Below are 18,027 nucleotides of genomic sequence, written 5' to 3' on the forward strand. Positions count from 1 at the left end.
TCACCTTAAGACACTAAACAAAGCCATTCAGAAAACACCGTGTTTGTTTTATCAACTCTGTCTCTAGAACATTCATCAAAATTTTATTTTTGCTCTTCTAAAAACAGAAGTTCATAAGAAACTTTACACAATAGTTGTCCTTTAAGGCAGCGGTGAAAAGGTCTGTGATGTGTAAAACAGCTGGTAAGCTGAGGCAGAGGTTACAAAAGGTGAGAGAAGCGCATAGCGCACAAAGCCACACAGAATGCATAACGAAATGAGACTCTTGCAGTTATATTTTAACTTAAGAGAGAACACTGTTAAATGAGAGTCTGCTCTTTGCTCCTGATGTCTGCGAGGAACAGCCAGCTCTACAGAGTAAAACACGTCAGAAAGTTACACAAATTACCTGACGAAGACAGCCATATGAAGAGACAGAGGCAAAGAGTGTTAGCTCGCACAGCTAAATGGCATCGTTATTTCAGAATAGCACATTATATCGGAAAAAGCCTCGAGTCGCATTTTCAAGATCAAGCTTAACTAAGCCCAAGAGAGGCACTTCTTTCTTTTCAGGGTATGGGTACCTATGGCCCGCGAACGCCCTGCAGCCCCAGCCCTCTCACCATCCTGCCCTTTTCTCGGCGGTCGGAGCCTCCGGCGGCCGCAACCCGCATTCCGGACCGTAGGAGGGGTCGGCAGAGCCACAACGAGACACTCAGATCTGCAACCTCTACCCTCCAAGTCGGCTTCCATTGAGCCTTAACCGAGCGCCGCCGCCTCGCCTCACGTCCCTCCCTCACCGGCCGCTGCGCTGAGGCGGCTCCAGCGTGGCTCCGCCCACCCCGCCAGGCCCCGCCCCGCCCACCCCGCCAGGCCACGCCCACCCGGCCCCGCCCCGCCCCGCCCACCGTGAGCGCAGCTGCTGCTCCACAGCGCCCCCCAGCGGCCGTCTCCGCCCCGCGCGCTGTTCCGCCGCCTCGCCACCCCCCTCCCCCCGCGGGCTGTTCCACCTCGCGCCCCCCCGCCCCCCGCCGCAGCGCTCCGGGCCCAAGATGGCCGCCGTGTCAGTTTCGGGCTTCGCTGCCGTCCGGCCTTCACCTCCCGGGTCCCGGCGCTCGCGGGCCTCGGTAAGTAACGCTGGTGGAGCCGCGCCGGCGCGGGTGGTTGATGCCGAGGAAGTCGGGGATAGGCGGTTGGCGAGGTCCGTGGCCCGGGGAAGGGGAAGGCCCGTTGGGCGCTCCAGGCTCGCGGCCTGTTCCGGCCCCGCCGCCGCTCTGCGCCAGGCCCGGCCCCGCCGTCCGCTCCCGCGGCGCTCGCCAGGCCCGCGCCTCGGGGAGGCGGCGGTCGCGGCACGGCGGGGTGAGGCGGGCGGAGCGGCCGAGGGTCCGCGAGCTGAGCTCCGTTCGGCGTCTGGCGCGAGAGAGTGCGGCTGAGGCGGGCGCGGGCCCAGCTGTAGCGGTGCGAGGAGCTGGCCGGGCTGCACGGCCCGTGTCCGGGAGGACGGAGAGCCGAGTGCGGCCCGGCCGTGTGCCGCGGCCTGCGCCCCGCTTCTCTGAATTCGCCGGTGCGAGGCTCTGTGCCGAGGCAGGGCGCTCCTCGGGGTGCCGTGTGCGGGACCCGCCGCGCTGGGGATGGGGACGAGCGGTAGCAGGTGCAGGGGTCGCTTGTCACGCAGGGAGCGAGCGAGTGACCCACCGGCGCTGGTACCGTCCCGGTGTCGCCCCGGCCTGGCCGGACGATTGCATAACGCCCTGCGTACGGAGCTTGGCCGGGGACAGGGAACGGAATCCTTCGGGCTTCGGGATCCAGGCGGGCAGGGGCACCGCAGGAGCGCATCTCTGCTTTGCGAGGAGACCAGGTGTCGAGGACCGTATTTCCCTTTGTATCTGCTGTTCGCAGGATAAAAGAACTTTAGGCAAGCACTGCATCATTTCTGGTTTAAGCAATCGTTCAGAATCTTTCCAGTACTGGCCGTGTGGAGCTCTGCTATTGAGTGTGATGTTTGTATACAGATGTGTTCTGTGTTGATAAATTCTTCAGTACCTACTAGAACGCAGAACAGGGTAACTGTGTTGTCAGAGTAGCTCTTGTCTAAAACCTTTCTCGTAGAAATTAGTTATTTCTTGTGACAAATACTTCACAGATCCTTCTTGGTTAGTGTGGTAGCGTACTCTTGAAGTAGAACTTAAGCACTACAGACAGTTATTACACCTAGAAAATCTATTTTAAAGTTAACTAACTAAAGGTTCTGAACTAGATTCTCATACCCTTTCACCAGCATGGTTAATTAACAGTGCCATAAGCATTCCTTTTACACTGTGTATGATCACCTGTTACTTTGTCCTCAGATGTTTTCAGTGAGCCTCATCAATACTGAAAATTATGTTGTATTCTTTTTTCTATGGCCTCTAAAAGTAGAGCATTTAATTACAATCTCGAGCTGTGTTTCTTCACTTTTTTTCTTTACAGAACAACTGTCGTAGCTTTTCTTCACAGAAGGGAAACCCACGATTACACTCCTGAAAATCCTCTGAAAGTTTCTTGCTCTTTGTTCAAGAGTCTTGGTTATTCCTGTTTTCTATTGAAGTTTCAGGCAGTGTCTTCCATGTGTCAAAATTCAGAGAGCTGCTACTCTTAAGGATGTATGGAGTAATTTTAGTGATAAAATATGCTTTTATTAGTAGTGAAGATAAAATCTGAAATATTTCTTCAGTATTTCAGAACTGTAGTGGCTTAAAACTCTGTTACGTGTTTAAATAATTAGCATTGTCGGCTACTTTCTTTTTTCTTTTCTTCATAACTGGGTTTTTTTTAATATCTCTGTTGTTTTCTTCTAGGCCTAACATTAGAGCTCTTTTGATTGTGAGACCAGAAGCTCAGGTGAGATAATGCTGAAATCTTTATACCTTTGTGGAAAACCTTTCCGTGAAGCTGTTGTGGGATTTATTGTAAATAAATACAGAAGTCTCTAATTGTTTTGTTTTCTTCTCTTCAGTATGAAAACAAATTATGTGTGAGAAAGAAGGACTAATGCAGAACAGAAAACGTGTATGCTATGGTTAGCTGCTTCCCATCATTCGAGGATCTGTTTTCTCATCATTTGAAGCTCATTCAGCATCAGGATAAAGGATAACGACTCTATGGATATACAGAATTTTTCACCATGGTAAAACTCGCCAACCCGCTGTATACAGAGTGGATTTTGGAGGCAATCAAAAAGGTAAAGAAGCAAAAACAGCGACCTTCAGAGGAGAGGATATGCAATGCAGTGTCATCTTCACATGGTTTGGACCGCAAAACTGTGCTGGAACAGTTAGAGTTGAGTGTTAAAGATGGAACTATTTTAAAAGTCTCCAACAAGGGTCTCAACTCCTACAAGGATCCTGATAATCCTGGGAGGATAGCACTTCCAAAGCCTCGGAACCATGGCAAGTTGGATGGTAAACCAAATGTGGACTGGAATAAACTTATTAAACGGGCAATTGAGGGCTTGGCTGAGTCTAGTGGCTCATCCTTGAAGAACATTGAGCGCTTTCTGAAAGGCCAGAAAGATGTGTCTGCATTATTTGGAGGTGGTGCTGCCTCCATTTTTCACCAGCAATTACGATTAGCTGTCAAACGTGCTGTTGGCCATGGTAGGCTCCTTAAGGATGGCCCTCTGTACCAACTCAACACTAAAGCAACCACTAATGCTGATGGGAAGGAGAGTTTTGAGTCTCTTTCCTGTCTCCCTCCAGTGTGTCTCCTTCCCCATGAAAAGGATAAGGTAAGACATTGTTTGCATGGTCATTTTCTTGTGATCCATGGAATGTGTCAATACAGAGTTGCAATTTGAGGCCAATGATCTTGAAGCTGGTGTGTTAGAAGTTATTAATGTGTATTTAGGAAGTGCAATGGATTGTAATATGTACTTTGGACCAGAAAATTGCAGATGAGCTACTGTGAGGAGTTTACAATGCTTCTGTGCAATGGAACTGAAAGTATGGCAAGCTATGGCTTATGGTAGGTGTGTCAGCAAAACAAAGGAAGGAAGCCTCCTCTCTTGGAGGTGAAGTGGATTTGCAAAGCAAACTTGAGATGATCTCTTACTTTCACATTTTTATTTGACTGCCATTTCTTCTTTCTATTTGAATTCAGGTAACATGGTGAGGGGCTGATTAGGAATTGCCATATAATGTTTTCTTAGAGGCTTTCTATATAATGGGCAAAGAACTTTCTGTCTCAGAACCTCTTTGTTGTGAAATGGGAAGAAACCTGGTTTAGTGGAAGGTGTTCCTACCCATGGCAGGGGGTTGAAACCCTGTGATTTGTAAGGTCCTTGCTCACCCAAACCATTCTGTGATCTAGAGAGCATGGAAATGCTGGAAAGAGCATTCAGGGACTTCATGTTATTTATAAAAGAACAGAGTACTTTTTTCTGTTGCTTTCTCTTATTTTTTGTGGTTTTCCCCTCCTTTCTGCCATACTTCCCCCTTCCTAAGGTCTATTTCCTAGTTCTGCACTCTGACCTCAAGATGAAATTGTCGGAGTGAAATTCACACAGAGTCAATATCTTTCTGTCATTTTACTCTTTCTGTTGCTGTGAATGCAGAGTAAAACAGCTCATCTTTGTTTACTGAAGATCAATTTGCCAGTGATTTATACATTTGCACTACCTGTCTCTAGGACATCTAGAATGTGAAAATTAATCTTTTTTTTATCCTAAATTTTTCAGCAGAATGGGAAATTTTTGGTTGTTACAAATTCCTGTTCAGGGATGAGTTGTTTGGGTGTGTCCTGCTCATGGTTTTTGAAGTCAGCTTTCCTCTCTGGTGAGAGATGTTTTAATGATCTATTAAGATTTGAAGATTTAAAACTGCTGTAGGAGTCTTCTTCCTAAAGAAAATAAAATCTGTATGGCTGCTTTATCACCAGTAAAGTTTCTCTGAAGTTCTGATTTAACTGTGGGAGCTTTACAGTGGACACAGCACTAACTTGTCAGTGTGTTGTGCTGTGGACTGGTGTAATGTAGGAAATACTTCTATGCTGAAAATTCCAGTGTTCCGTCTAGAAACATTTCCTGAGTCTCCAACTTGTTCTATAATGGAGTCAGCCTAGCTGTAAAATGTTGTGAAAACTGGATATAAACAAACCTGGCACATGAGGTGGCTGGATGGAGAGTGTTGGGAACAGTGGATAATAGTGTCTGTGCATATTATTAACATAGGATGTTTCATAGCCTTTTCAGCCTTCTTGTAATGTGCTGAAACTCAGGAGGAGTTTGATATTCTTTGAGAGGAATTGTTCCTTGTGCTTTTCTCAAGTTGTTATAAATCAGAGTGGTGAATGGTAGTATGAGCTGCTATAAATACTGAATTTAGTCTGGGATTTGTTTTTTGTCCCAATAATTTTTGCAATGGATTCTTTTCTGAGTTTTTGTGTCTGTGTTTAACCCTAGATTTCTGCTCTTCTTGTACCATCTCTGTGCTGTGTAACTCGGGCAGAGTTTCATACTATTTTTTGAAGTAATTTTGAAGATGCAATGTTAAAACATGTAGCTTCTGCCAGCATTAATTGACTGGCGAGTCAGTGGTCGCTCAAAGTTCCTGTTCTCCAGGATTTTGAAGACAGTTTATTTTTTTTGTTTTGGTTTGTTCTTGGTTGGTTGTTTTTTTTTTTCATACAGACAGTGCAATGACCTTCTCTCGACTGCTTTGTGTTAAATCTCAACCAGTTTATGCAGGTGCAGAAGACATACTGTACTATCATGATTTTCTTGACTTAACGAGTTCTCGAGAGTGAGGGATTTCTTTCTCTTCTCTTTTTTCTTTAACGGAGTAGACTTGGTACAGATTCTTTGGGAGTACTTGTGACAGTGTTTTCCTTGATTCTTAGAAGAGCCTTGGCAGTGACATGAACAAAAAAGTTCAACAGCAGCAGCCCCTCGACAGCTTCTCCCCAGTTTCTGTACTGAGCGTGACACCATATGGTGTAGCATATCTCTCCGGACAGGCTGGGTCAGCTGTCCCAGCTGTGTCCCATCCCAGCATCCTGTGCTGCCAGCCTCCTCACTGTGGGTGGGGTGAGAAGCTAAAATGTCCTTGACTTGATGCAAGCCCTACTTGGCAGCCACTGGAACATCAGTGAGTTATCCAAAGTATTCTCGTCCTACAAATCGCAGCGCCACGCCAGCTACTAGGAGAGGAATCAACATGATCTCAGCCAAAACCAGGACAACTGTTCAACAGTTAATATAGTGTTATTACAATGCAATAATTACTGCATTACTTTGAGGGACTACTACAACACAGTAATATTTACTACTGCCTAAGAGCAAAGAGCTCTTCCCTAGTGCACCATCATGAGGCACTTAAGCTGTAGAAAGTTGCAGGTCTTAGGGCTGGATGCCTTAAAGATAGCTTGCTCTGCTTTTGTTTTGTTGCACTTGTTACAGAAAAAAAATCTTTGTAAAATCGTTATTATTAAAAAAAAAAAAAAAAAAACCACAACAGTAACATATCAGCTAACTGAAGGAGAGGTGGAAATAATTGCTGTACGTGTTGGAAGTTTCCAGAGCATCTGAAATTTGATCTCAGGACAACAATAGGACTGTTTCTTTGTCAATTAGAAGGAAAATATAGGTGGTATTATTTGATATCCATTTGCACTGTCCTTGAAACTGTCTTTTATGTCAGTTAGAACTGGCTATGGCTGCAGCAACCTTTAAGTAAATATCTTAGTAATATCCTGCAGTACAGGTGAGATTATAAAGCCAAAATTCTGGAAGTGCTTCCTGAAAAAAAATGAGAGGAACCTCTTTGGCTGAAAAGTAGGAATAATATTTTAAGCAGATTCCCAGTGCTGGTGTCTTGCATGTTCCTTATGGCATGTCTGTTTCCGAGTTTTGTGCTGTTATTTATATCTGTTGGTACTTATCAATCAGTTGAGCTGTGGACTATTATAGATGCAGCATCCTTCAGACCTTCCTTCTTGCCAATAGTAGTTCTAGATCTTAGTGTGAGCTCATAAATTCACATGAAGCCAAACTTCCTGTATCTTTTTAGAAAGTTCATATGCTTTGAGGGTGTCATAGTTGTTCTGATAACTATTGCTATATTGTGTCTGTTTAAAGTTAGTAATTGTTAATTCTGTGTCTTAAATGAAAGAGCTGTCTGATTATTAGTGAAGAAGTTATCTTTGAATTGATTTGTGTGGAGTGGAGTACATAAATGATCTGCGACCAGAACACTGTAATTGCATATTGAGAGCTCACCCATCTCTCCAAGGGTGCTGTTCAAGCTTGGACTCCCAGCTGGAAGAGGATTAGGATTCACTGTCTTCCAGCTGGTTCTGGGGAAGAGAAGTCTGTAGTTCTGTCTTGTGGTTGATAACAGATGGTCTCCATCTGTACACTGTGCAACTCTGGAAACCCAAGTGTTAAAAAATCACTTTGATCTTTATTCACTTGATTAATGAACAGGTGAAGTAGCTCTTAAAAACTGAACTAATCTAAGCAGATCCTAAATACTTTTGCCATGGACCCCTGTGAATGGATGCTATGAACTGAGGCATTTAGCCTGGAATGGGACTGAACAGTGCCAAAAGTGGCACTGGCAGTGTCTGGAGTTGTGATAACTTAGAGGCAAAGCGTGTCACTGTGGGAGGACATCAGATGTTATGATGAGTAGCTGGATCAATGGGTACTACTGTGGAGGAAGTCTTTTTAGCAGTGTTCTCTGACACAATTCCAGCAGAAGCTGAGTACAGGATAATGGATTAAAAAGCAGGAGATATATATTGTCCAATATATTGGCCAGATCCCTGTTGTCAGTCCTTTCTGTCCAGTAGATTATTGGCAGATATGGAATGCCATCTCTCTGAAGTTAGGTTAATAAAGGAATTGTATTTACTACAGAGCTTTAAAGGCTGGTCAGACAGGGAAGAGAGTGGATGATGGAGCATGTTGATAGAGACAACAGCTTGATTCCAGTCTTAGCTTTGTTATGTAAGAAGGGAAGAAACAGCTGAGAGGTTGAGGACAAGTCATTTTGTCCCTGCTTTTCTCCTAGTTTCCCAGCAATTTTATCTTCAGTCATAGCAATGGTGGAAAAAACATCTTAAAAGCAATAGTTATTAAATGAAGTAGTGCCATTTTAGTTGAAAAGTAGGTTCCATGTTCTTAAGTCCAAACATTCCGTTGACAAAATATGGTGAACAAACACTGTGTGTGACAGACTGCTGAGTCCTTGAGTCTCTGTGAAGTAGGTGGGTATTTGCTTCTTCAAGGATTTCAAACATTTATCCTAAGGAGTTGTGATTAAGTCATGTTGGCCTCTAGTCCACCTATTTAAGTTTTCTCTGTATTCAGTGTATAAATCTTACTTTTTCTTTCCTCACCATTATTTTTCTGACTGTATGAACACCTTTCCTCCAAGCAGCTACTAATACTGCTTCTGGCGTTGGATGAGAGGTTGTCACCTTTCTTGTTTAAATGTTCAAGAATCTGGCAGTCTAGCCATTGTTACTGCTATTGCTGTAAATCTGGACTTGTAGTGAGATGCAAAAGAGAGGAGGGAGAGCAGTGTCCAAAAAGAATGACTCTTGAGTAGGAAGCAGAATCCCATTTGTAATGTATTTGCTTGTTCTGGAGGTACTTTTGAAGGTCAGTTAACCTGTCTGTGGACCTATCCATTAACAGTGACTTCTGGTTTGAAAATATGGAATCTTTCAAACATGTTTCATGTGAAGACTTATGAATTACTAAAACTTCTAATTACCAATACCTCTGTTAGTTCACTGTATTTTGGAAAATTGAATAGAACAAAATACGGATCTTGGTACATAGTTAAATAACTTCACAAGTGATATTAAAAATATGAGACTAGACCTCTTCATTTCCTGGAATCTTTGCGGTTTTTTTGAACCTTTAGCAGTAAGCTGAGTCACCATTCTATCTCCATGTAGCTATGGTTAAAATGAAAATTTTGTCAAAACTAAAAGTGTTCTGAGCTATAATAGAAGTCACCTGTTCTACACATTTCTCTCAATTTCTGCTGAACTCTCCCATCTAATCTTAAAAGTCCAGAGGCATTGGTGTCAGATACAACACCTTTTGATGAATGTGTGTCTAGGTTTGACTTCATTTAGAATTCATGACAGTATACAGCCTCTCCCAGGCATTAGGTTTCTCCTCAGTCTTTGAGAGTCAGTTCTGGATATTTAGTAATGCGTGTTTTGACTGTAGTGCTGTATCTCTGAACTTGTCTGGACTCATAGTGAATTCCGTGAAGGTGTGCATGGAAGGAAAGAATGTAATTCTGCTGCTGAGCGTTGCAATGACTGAACTTCAGAAGCTGCTAATCATTAAGCTGCATGCAAAAATCTTTACTGCAATCTCAGGAACAAGTAGATGCACTTGCTTAGTGCTGCCACCAATGCTTTTTTTCTTCAAAATGTACAACCATAACGAGTTCTGGCTGACTTCACCTGGCTTTGCAAATTCAGCATACCCATGTATGGGTGATCTCTCAGCAACAGACCTATTTGGAAGAGGTTTTATCTGCGTGTGTTTTTGCCTTTGCTGTAAAAGACTGCTCATGTGAGAATGGTGTGTGTCTGTGCAGGGAGAGAAAATACCATGGAACAACAGTGGGTCAAGAACGTGGGACTTTGTCAAATCTTACTGTCAGGAGTGTTACAGTGAACAGTGAATTTTGATAGTGAAGACTTATGTGTAGGATGTTTCTTTTGTTCTCTCCATTTTGTGTTCAGTAGAATTTCAAAAACTGAGTAGGATTTGGTCTCCCAGTTGAACTTGTGTGGGTATCCTCAGTAAACTAAAAGTAGCAGCCTTGAATCAGGTAGAGATCTTTGACAGTTCCTTTTTTGTCTTCATGTTTATGTGGGGCTCTGCATTCTGTTAAATACTTTTTTCCCATTTTCTAACTGAAGTATTTTCCATTCTTTTAGGGATGCTGCTAATCTCGAAGTAAGCAATGTACAGTATTAAAAGATAGAATAATTACCTCTATGCAGATGTTACTTAGGTTTTGACAAAAAAATCTCATCCTCTAAGTAACTTGTTAGTTCTGGAAATCAAAGTCAATACTGAAGTTCCTTATTTTTTGTGACAGTCTAAGTATTGTGGAATTCAAGAGTTTTTCCAGTGAGATGAATTAAGATTTTAGCTCGCTCTTGATTCGAGGAGTGTGTTTTCCTTTTGCAGCTGTGGAAGTCTGTGACTTCTTAGAAATACCTTTTGATCTAAAATAGAGTAATATAATCATCTGTCACTCCTAAAACAGCATCCTGTATATTCTTGAAAATTACGAAGGTGGGACAAAGTGTGGATGAGAGCTCACAGGATATAACTTTGGGTAAAGAAAACTTCAATAACTTGAACTGCTAGGTTCCTGAATCAGTGTCAAATGAAGGGACTTTCTTGATACTGCAGAGAAGAAAATCTTAGCCTCTCTTTCCCCTCACTACCCTGAGTTTGAAGTCAGGAAGTCTTGACACTTGATTCTGATTGTGAATAAAAAATCTTGAATAGTTTTAATCCTCTGATTAGAGAACTTGATGGTTCTGGGAAGGCTATTTAACAATTGAGTGTCTAAGCATCTCCAGTCGACATTCTGTGAAATTTTTACTATGTGCACATCTGATAATAAGATAATTTCTTGAGTTTAAATGTCAGCCCGAGATAACTGTTCACATTGCTTTTTTCCATTGCCTTCCAGATACCAATAATCACTGCAGAAAATTCAGCCTGTATATACCTCACTAATATCCAAGCTATTGGCCTTCACACTTGACTCTACTCTTGTAGCAGCATTGCAGATTTTCTCTCTGTTGTATTTGTCCTTTCTTAAACATCAGTGCTTATTTGAAATGTCCTTTAATTTTCCTATTTAAATAACCCTATATGCTTCTCTAAAGAAGAGGTACGCATTTCATGCTTGTTCTTTTCTTCTGTATGCTATTTTATCTTTTCTCCCTTAGATTTGTTTTAATGTAGTCTCATGTTTTAGGCCAGCATTCTGCCATATAAATGCACTTCTTCCTTTCAAGTGAGATTGAGAAAGTGAATTGGAGACAACATCCATTTACACAGACAAACATACACGTGTGTGTTGTGGTAATAGCTTTTCTTGGATGTATTAAAATACATTTAGCATTGTTTTCTTGAGTAAAAACATATTTTAAGGGCTTTCTATTTTTTCTCTCAGTTGCTTCATTTTTTTTTTCTTCACTATACAGTCTGGAGGGAACATTAAGAGTTGTGATTTGGTAACTTATATAGAAGAGGATTTAGTTACTAACCATTGCTGCTACAAGTTGATATTATTGAATAGTATTTCCTAAATTCTGCAGTTTTCTCTATATATAGCAAAAAAAGCCCACATGATTGGTAAAATTACTTTGACAGTATGAAATTCATTGGTTCTGATTTTATTGAGGCATGGAATTGAAGCAGTTTTTCTCTCCAGCTGCTGATCCAAAAGGCATGGAATCCAGGCTTTGGGATGCTGTGCTCACTCAAACGTGTTTCCTCATGTTTTAAATGATTTTTTTCCATGTGGTGCAGGTTGTACTTTCCCTCTGTCTTTTCTGGTTCGTCTGCTCTTGCCAGGAGCTACAGCTTTTGAGGGAGATCTTTGTAACAGAATGGGTTGTTTGAAGGGAGGAGTAATGATTTGTCACTTGCTTGAAAACAGACACACAAAAAAAATTATCTAGTGTGAATTCTCAGAAGCCATCTACTGTGTCTTCTAGGAGGCTCACATTAAGGGGCTCTTAAAGAGCAAATCAAGAAAAAAGAAAGTTGGTGTGAGTGTATGTGTTTCTTCTGTGCTGGCTTAAATTCTATACCCACTTGATTCCAACCACAGTGGCTACCAGAAGCATATATGTGATGATGGGATAAAGATACTCCTGGTATTTAGTGAGCTCCAGATGGTCTTAAAATGTCTCTAAAGTGCTTTAACATTACTGGCAAGTGACCATTGTGTCATCGTGGCCTGCAACTTGCACCATGGCCTGCAAACTTGACTGTGAGTGTGAGGCTTTTCCTAACCTCACTTTTCCTAAATTAAGAAGACTACAAAGCAGATGGGTTGGCCAAAACTGAGATTGTAAAATTACTACACACACACTTCTTCCACAGGCATTTCTCCTTAGTCGCCTTTAGGAGAGCATACAGTCTGTGAATCTTGAAGGCACATTTGGTTTCTAGAAACCCTTTGTATAGTAACAGCATGTGCTGAGAGGCTGGCAGGCTGTAAGGCACTGTCAGTCCAATTTGTTCTGGCTCCCTCCTCACTGAATCTGGTGACATCACACAGATAGATGTACTTGCAAGCAAAACAGCAGAAGGAGTTGAATGTCTGCCAAAAATTTGCAGTATGAAACTGAGCTGCCTGCTTCCAGTCTTGTTTTCACGGATCTTTCATTGTGTGCTTGCATTTTTCACTTGCCAGGATGCTCTTTGCTGAACAAACACAGCAGCAGTGAAATCTCTCCATGCTTAGCATAACAGTCTCACACAGAAGCTTTGGAAGAGTAGCCTGATCTCCACATTCAGAATTGTTCCAATTAAATTAATATTCTAAAACATTTTGAATTCTAGTAGAGCCTTCCCCAAAATTGTAAATGTTTTGGGTTTGGTTTTTTTTTTTTTTTTTTTAAATGTGGTGAAGTATTTGCTTACAGCTTGCCAGGGGTGATAATTGAAGCTGTGAAAGATAGTCTTTGATCTGGTTCATCCAAACCTGGACAGTGTTTACACGTGGGCTTCCAAATTTGAAGGACTGTGGGGATGAACAAGGTATGCACAATTACTGGCTAGAATAGAAAAGAATGACTGTCTTAGGCTGTCTGTAAAACTCTTTTTGATGAAATAAATTCCTTATGAACTTCCTGCAGAGGATACGTGACGTAATATTATTTCTCCCCTGAAAAGCTGAATGAGTGTTACAGCTTTCTTTTCAAAAGGCAGAACGTAAAAGTGAGTCCTGAAATCTTGATTCTAAAGAAATTAAAACACTGATTTACCTTTCATACACAAGTTTTTTTCCCCCAGTAAACCTGATACTAACTGCCAGCAGCTAGCTGCCTGGCACCTGGAGTCTGGTCATGAGCAAAAAGAGAACAATTTGTGTACAGTAGATCCCCTCTTTCTGTTAAAAGAGGATGAGGAATCCCTGCATAACTGATTTCAGCTAATGTCTCTGTGGTGACTGTGGCTGGAAAGATAGTGCCTGGAGGCAGTGAAAATGCTAGCTTCCCCCTCCTACTTGGATATTAATGATTTGTAGGCTTGGCATAGCTGTCTGCAGTTGTCATGTTTTCTCTGTTTCTCAAAAGGAGCTAAAACTGAAATCCTTCAATTAACTGATCCTGTGAACATATTCCAGACTGAAGTAGTTTGATGAGCAGATGATTTTGTATTAGTTTATACTTCAGCATCATTTGGGATCTACCCAAAGGCTAATATAAATACTTGTATTCTAAATGACAAATGTTGGGCTTTCGTTTCTGTTGTGTGGTATAATTTTGAAATGGCAAATTTCCAAGGTGTTTAGATTGTTTCCATCTAGTGGATGCTTTAAGGACCACACCTCAGGCTGAAAGTGTACTTACTCCGTGTGCTATGTCTGTATACTCAGCAAAAGGTAGAGCTTTCAAACTTTCAGTTTCTGTATTACGGTAATATAAACAAATCTGATTCCTGCAAGAAACTATTCTGGATACAGCTTTGGCTTTGGCTTAGGCAGAGTAAAGATGCTTAAAGTTCTTCTGGCATATGTTTCCGTGCAATAATTAAGATTATGCACATATGTACCTGCAGAATAGAGTCTGAAAAGGTATGTTTGAAATCACTAACTGTAGCTTGATACAGCTGTACAAAGAATGTTTCTCAAAATTTGCTGTAGTGTAACATTATTCCCATTTCCAGTGATTTTATCATATTGTTATTGTATTTTTAAATTAAATTTTGTGTAGATCTTTGCACTGGAAACTATAAATCACAGGATTTAAATGCAGAATTGGATTAGAAAGAATTTGCTAGGTAATGAAATCCAGCACTTAATGTTAAACTACGCCATCCTTTTACTCTTATTAGTTGATCAAGTACCACTTGGAAACAAACAATTATGGCACTTGGTACATCTTCGATGAGGCCGAAGAATGTCAGTCCTTAAATTTAAAAATGTCCTGCTTATTCCAGTCCAAATGTATTGTTGGCTAGCTCATATCTATTTCTTGCTTTGCTAGTGCTGTGCCTCATCTTAAATGAGTCTTTTTTGCTACACAGTGTCTAACTCCACCCATAACTTTTTCAGAGAGAGCACACCTTTTTATCTGCTTGTGATTTCTAAACGGCATACTCGCATAATTTTCTGCAGGAAGATTTTATTTTAGTTTTTTATAACAGTGTTAATAGTTGTACAGTTTTTGTACTTTGGAGTACTAACTTCTTTTCAGTTAGTGCTGTATCAAATGTGAGAACCAGGTAAAATCTTTGAGGCATGATGTGTGTTACATCATATTTATGTGATCTATAAACATCTGTGTCATTTTGTATATTACAGTTTGCTCCCTTGAGATACCCAGTGCTCTGACTGTCTGTTTTCCTCACAGCCGGTTGCTGAACCAATTCCAATTTGCAGTTTCTGCCTTGGTACAAAAGAGCAAAATCGGGAGAAGAAACCTGAAGAGCTCATCTCTTGTGCTGACTGTGGCAACAGTGGTAGGTGATCATTTACAGGGCTGCTGGTGTTATCCCCTTCCCTTGAGACAGAAAAGCTTGTACACTGCCTGGTGCTGCCCTGTGCACAGAGAGAGTATGCATCTGTTAAAGATCTTGCCACTTAAGAAAGAGAAGTCTAGCTTAGTCACTCCTGCTGACCCACACATGTGAGGAATATGCTTCTGTGGTGTACAACACAGTTCATTCAGCTGAATCTTAGGCTTAACCACCAGAGGGGAGACAACTAAGTTAACCTAGCACAAATAATTCATTTGGCTCTTGGGAGTTTTTTTTTTAAATATGGCAATGAAGACCAGTTTCACCATGTTTCTCAGTTCAGTTATGAAGAATTATCATTGAAATATCATTCTTCTGTATGTGGGCCTGCCATTTGCTGTCTAGGGCATTGGTTTGAGTTATAAGTAAAGACCAGAAAGACCCAAACATAAGAGTATTTGGATAACCAAGTCTCTGCGTGGGAGTACATCACTGATAAAGTTGTCTCTATGTGAGCTATCAACAGAAGTATAATGATTTTACCACTAAAATTATCTCTTTTTTCTCTAGGTCACCCGTCCTGTTTGAAGTTCTCCCCAGAGCTGACAGTTCGAGTGAAAGCCTTGCGATGGCAGTGTATCGAATGCAAAACATGCAGTTCCTGTAGAGATCAAGGGAAAAATGCTGTGAGTATGGTTTGAATGAAGGGATTCCCAGTTTTGTGGCTGTTCATGGTAAACTACAAAATGAAATTACTTTAGAGGCAAGTATCTGTAGCTTTTATTTTAGTCTGGTAAGTCTTTCTGAGACCTGTGAAATACCTTGAATTGTCCATAGGTAAAAACTATGTGCCTGTTCTCTGAAATGGTGACAAATTAATGGAGGGCTTGATGCTGATGCACATATAAAGAGAGACTGATTATCTGTCTTCAACAGGATAACATGCTATTTTGTGACTCCTGTGACCGTGGCTTTCACATGGAATGTTGTGATCCTCCTCTTACCAGGATGCCAAAAGGTGAGGACTTTGTGGTGAAAAGGATAATTTAAGATGGTGTTGGAAGAGATCAGTGGACAGGCAGTGCTTCCACTTATTTGGTCCTCTCTTGGCTACATTTAGCTCATTTTTGTATGGAATTACCTTTTAGGTATTAGAAACTGAAGAAGGGTCAGAACTTCACATCCAGGTTTTTTCACTATCTCCTGTTTCCTGTACATTACTCTCTGGGAAGGGTTTTGAAAATAAAAATCTTGAGGTTTGAAGGAATAGAAGTGATCCCTACAGATTGAGATGATCAGCTTTCATTTGCATGAATAGCCTTGTACAAAAGAAAGAGACGACTCCTATGTTTCTGAAGTGATATCCATTTGGACAGTAGAATATTCTGGACAAATGAACTTCTCTTTCCAATCTGAAAACGGATTATCTATGGAAGATTCTTCCTTGGTAGTTAGAAGAAAACTTTTGTATATGATAATTGGAAGTAGTATAGTTGTAAGCAGATAATGGGATAATTAACCATTAAATTATCGTTTTCTAATGATGTACTGCCAATTAAGAAGACTTGCTTTGTGTTAGGAACTCTTTGGGCAGTGAGGAATGTTAACAGGACTTGAACTTAGATTGTTGAAGCATGTAATTCTTCTTCCATGTATATGTGATAATCAATGCCTTTGGTACTGTTCCTACCATTAATCTCAGAAAGCCTGTGGACTGTATTTCTCCCTTTTGTCTCATATAAATGTCTCTTGCATTTGATGATGGGGACTTGTGTCTTACAGGTATGTGGATATGTCAAATATGTCGACCACGGAAGAAAGGAAGAAAACTTCTACAGAAGAAGGCAGCACAGATCAAAAGACGCTATGCTAACCCGATAGGACGTCCCAAAAACAGGTTAAAGAATCAAAATACAACGTAAGTGTCTGCAAAGAAGAGTGAGATGTGAGATTCTGTAGCACAGTGGGTACTTCTGAAGTCTCTAGTCTACTTTGTTCATTAATTTGAAAAAGATCATTAATCATTAGAAGATGAATAATTTGGTAAAGACCTCTAAGATCATTGAGACCAACCATTAACCCAGCATGACTGTGTTCACCCCTACCCATATCCCCAAACCACATCCACACACCTTTTGAATACTTCCTTCTCAATAGAGTTTTAAAATTTACAGTGCTAAAGATGGCAGCTGGTTGGAGAGCAATGCTGTTTTCAGCTAAGGTGATTGTCAGTGGTATGGTTCTTAGCTAATAGATGCATCCATCAACTTTCTGTGGAATTTTTACAACAATTTCCTATCAGTACAAGAACTATGGCAAATGACAAGTGTAAGTATGTAAAGAGTGCATAAATTGAAGCCTTCTCTGCAATGTATTCATTCTGGTTACTGATTTTAAAAACAAATGTGTTAAATTTGGTGAAAAGCTGTTTATATTCAAATTAGTTTGACATAATGTTCAGTATAGAGAAAAATAGTCTACTGACATGTTTAAATCCTGTCTTCTCTAGGGTACACAGACTTCCAATGACTCCTGTGTTATTAAGTTCCTCAGCTCACACTCTGTGTGGTTGATAAATATGTTAGAGAAGATGGTAGATGATCCTTGTCTTACCACATCTTCTGACCATATCTTTCCCCTTCCCATGCTTCAGATCAAAAGGTCCTTTCAGCAAAGTTCGCACTGGTCCTGGTCGGGGTCGGAAGCGTAAGATGGCTCTGTCCAGCCAGTCAGCAGCATCAGAGGGAGGATACCTGGAACAGACAGATGTCTTGGACTTCTGCAGAGATGGTAGCAACACCTTGAAGTTCAACAAGAAAACCAAAGGGCTTATAGATGGCCTTACTAAATTCTTCACTCCCTCCCCTGATGGACGAAAAGCTCGAGGAGAAGTGGTAGACTACTCTCAGCAGTATAGGATCAGGAAAAAGGGTACCAGGAAATCTAGCACTTCAGAATGGCCCACAGGTAAAGATTTTTTCACCCTGCCAATGTAAATATCCTTGTATACCAAGCAGATGTTCAAAGGGTAGGATGTTGAAGTGACTGGAATTGGTAGAGACTGGAAACTTTGAGCTGAATGTTAACACTGGGATGCACTTACCTTTGGTGCACTGAGGTAAAATAGGAGCTGGAAAAAGGAAGTGGTCCTAGATACCTTAGCCTGTTTATATATGATGGCAAGGTGTGATGGGGGGTTAAATGATTATAGTGAGGTAGAATGCCCATTGGTAAGGAGGCATTTGCAGACAGCCTAGGAAATGGACTAATTAATGTCACATTCGAGAGCAATGACATAGGCAGTGGTTCATGAAAATTAA

General features: G+C 41.3%; 1 protein-coding gene across 2 annotated transcripts in view; it reads left to right on the forward strand.

The window, feature by feature from the left end:
* Nucleotides 1-989: 989 nt before the first annotated feature.
* The window catches only part of KAT6A (lysine acetyltransferase 6A), a 34,448-nt gene continuing 17,410 nt past the window's right edge, over nt 990-18,027 (forward strand). The window contains exons 1-8 of one of the 2 annotated variants that reach the window (XM_066337195.1): nt 990-1,106; nt 2,817-2,859; nt 2,975-3,745; nt 14,602-14,710; nt 15,278-15,393; nt 15,644-15,725; nt 16,490-16,625; nt 17,361-17,674. In XM_066337195.1, coding sequence (XP_066193292.1) covers nt 3,143-3,745; nt 14,602-14,710; nt 15,278-15,393; nt 15,644-15,725; nt 16,490-16,625; nt 17,361-17,674 — 1,360 coding nt within the window. In that variant the 5' untranslated portion in view covers nt 990-1,106; nt 2,817-2,859; nt 2,975-3,142. The remainder of the gene's footprint in view (nt 1,107-2,816; nt 2,860-2,974; nt 3,746-14,601; nt 14,711-15,277; nt 15,394-15,643; nt 15,726-16,489; nt 16,626-17,360; nt 17,675-18,027) is intronic. The other variant, XM_066337196.1, reaches the window with a different exon arrangement.

Source organism: Sylvia atricapilla, chromosome 28 (genome assembly GCF_009819655.1).
Source record: "Sylvia atricapilla isolate bSylAtr1 chromosome 28, bSylAtr1.pri, whole genome shotgun sequence".
NCBI classification, from domain to species: domain Eukaryota; kingdom Metazoa; phylum Chordata; class Aves; order Passeriformes; family Sylviidae; genus Sylvia; species Sylvia atricapilla.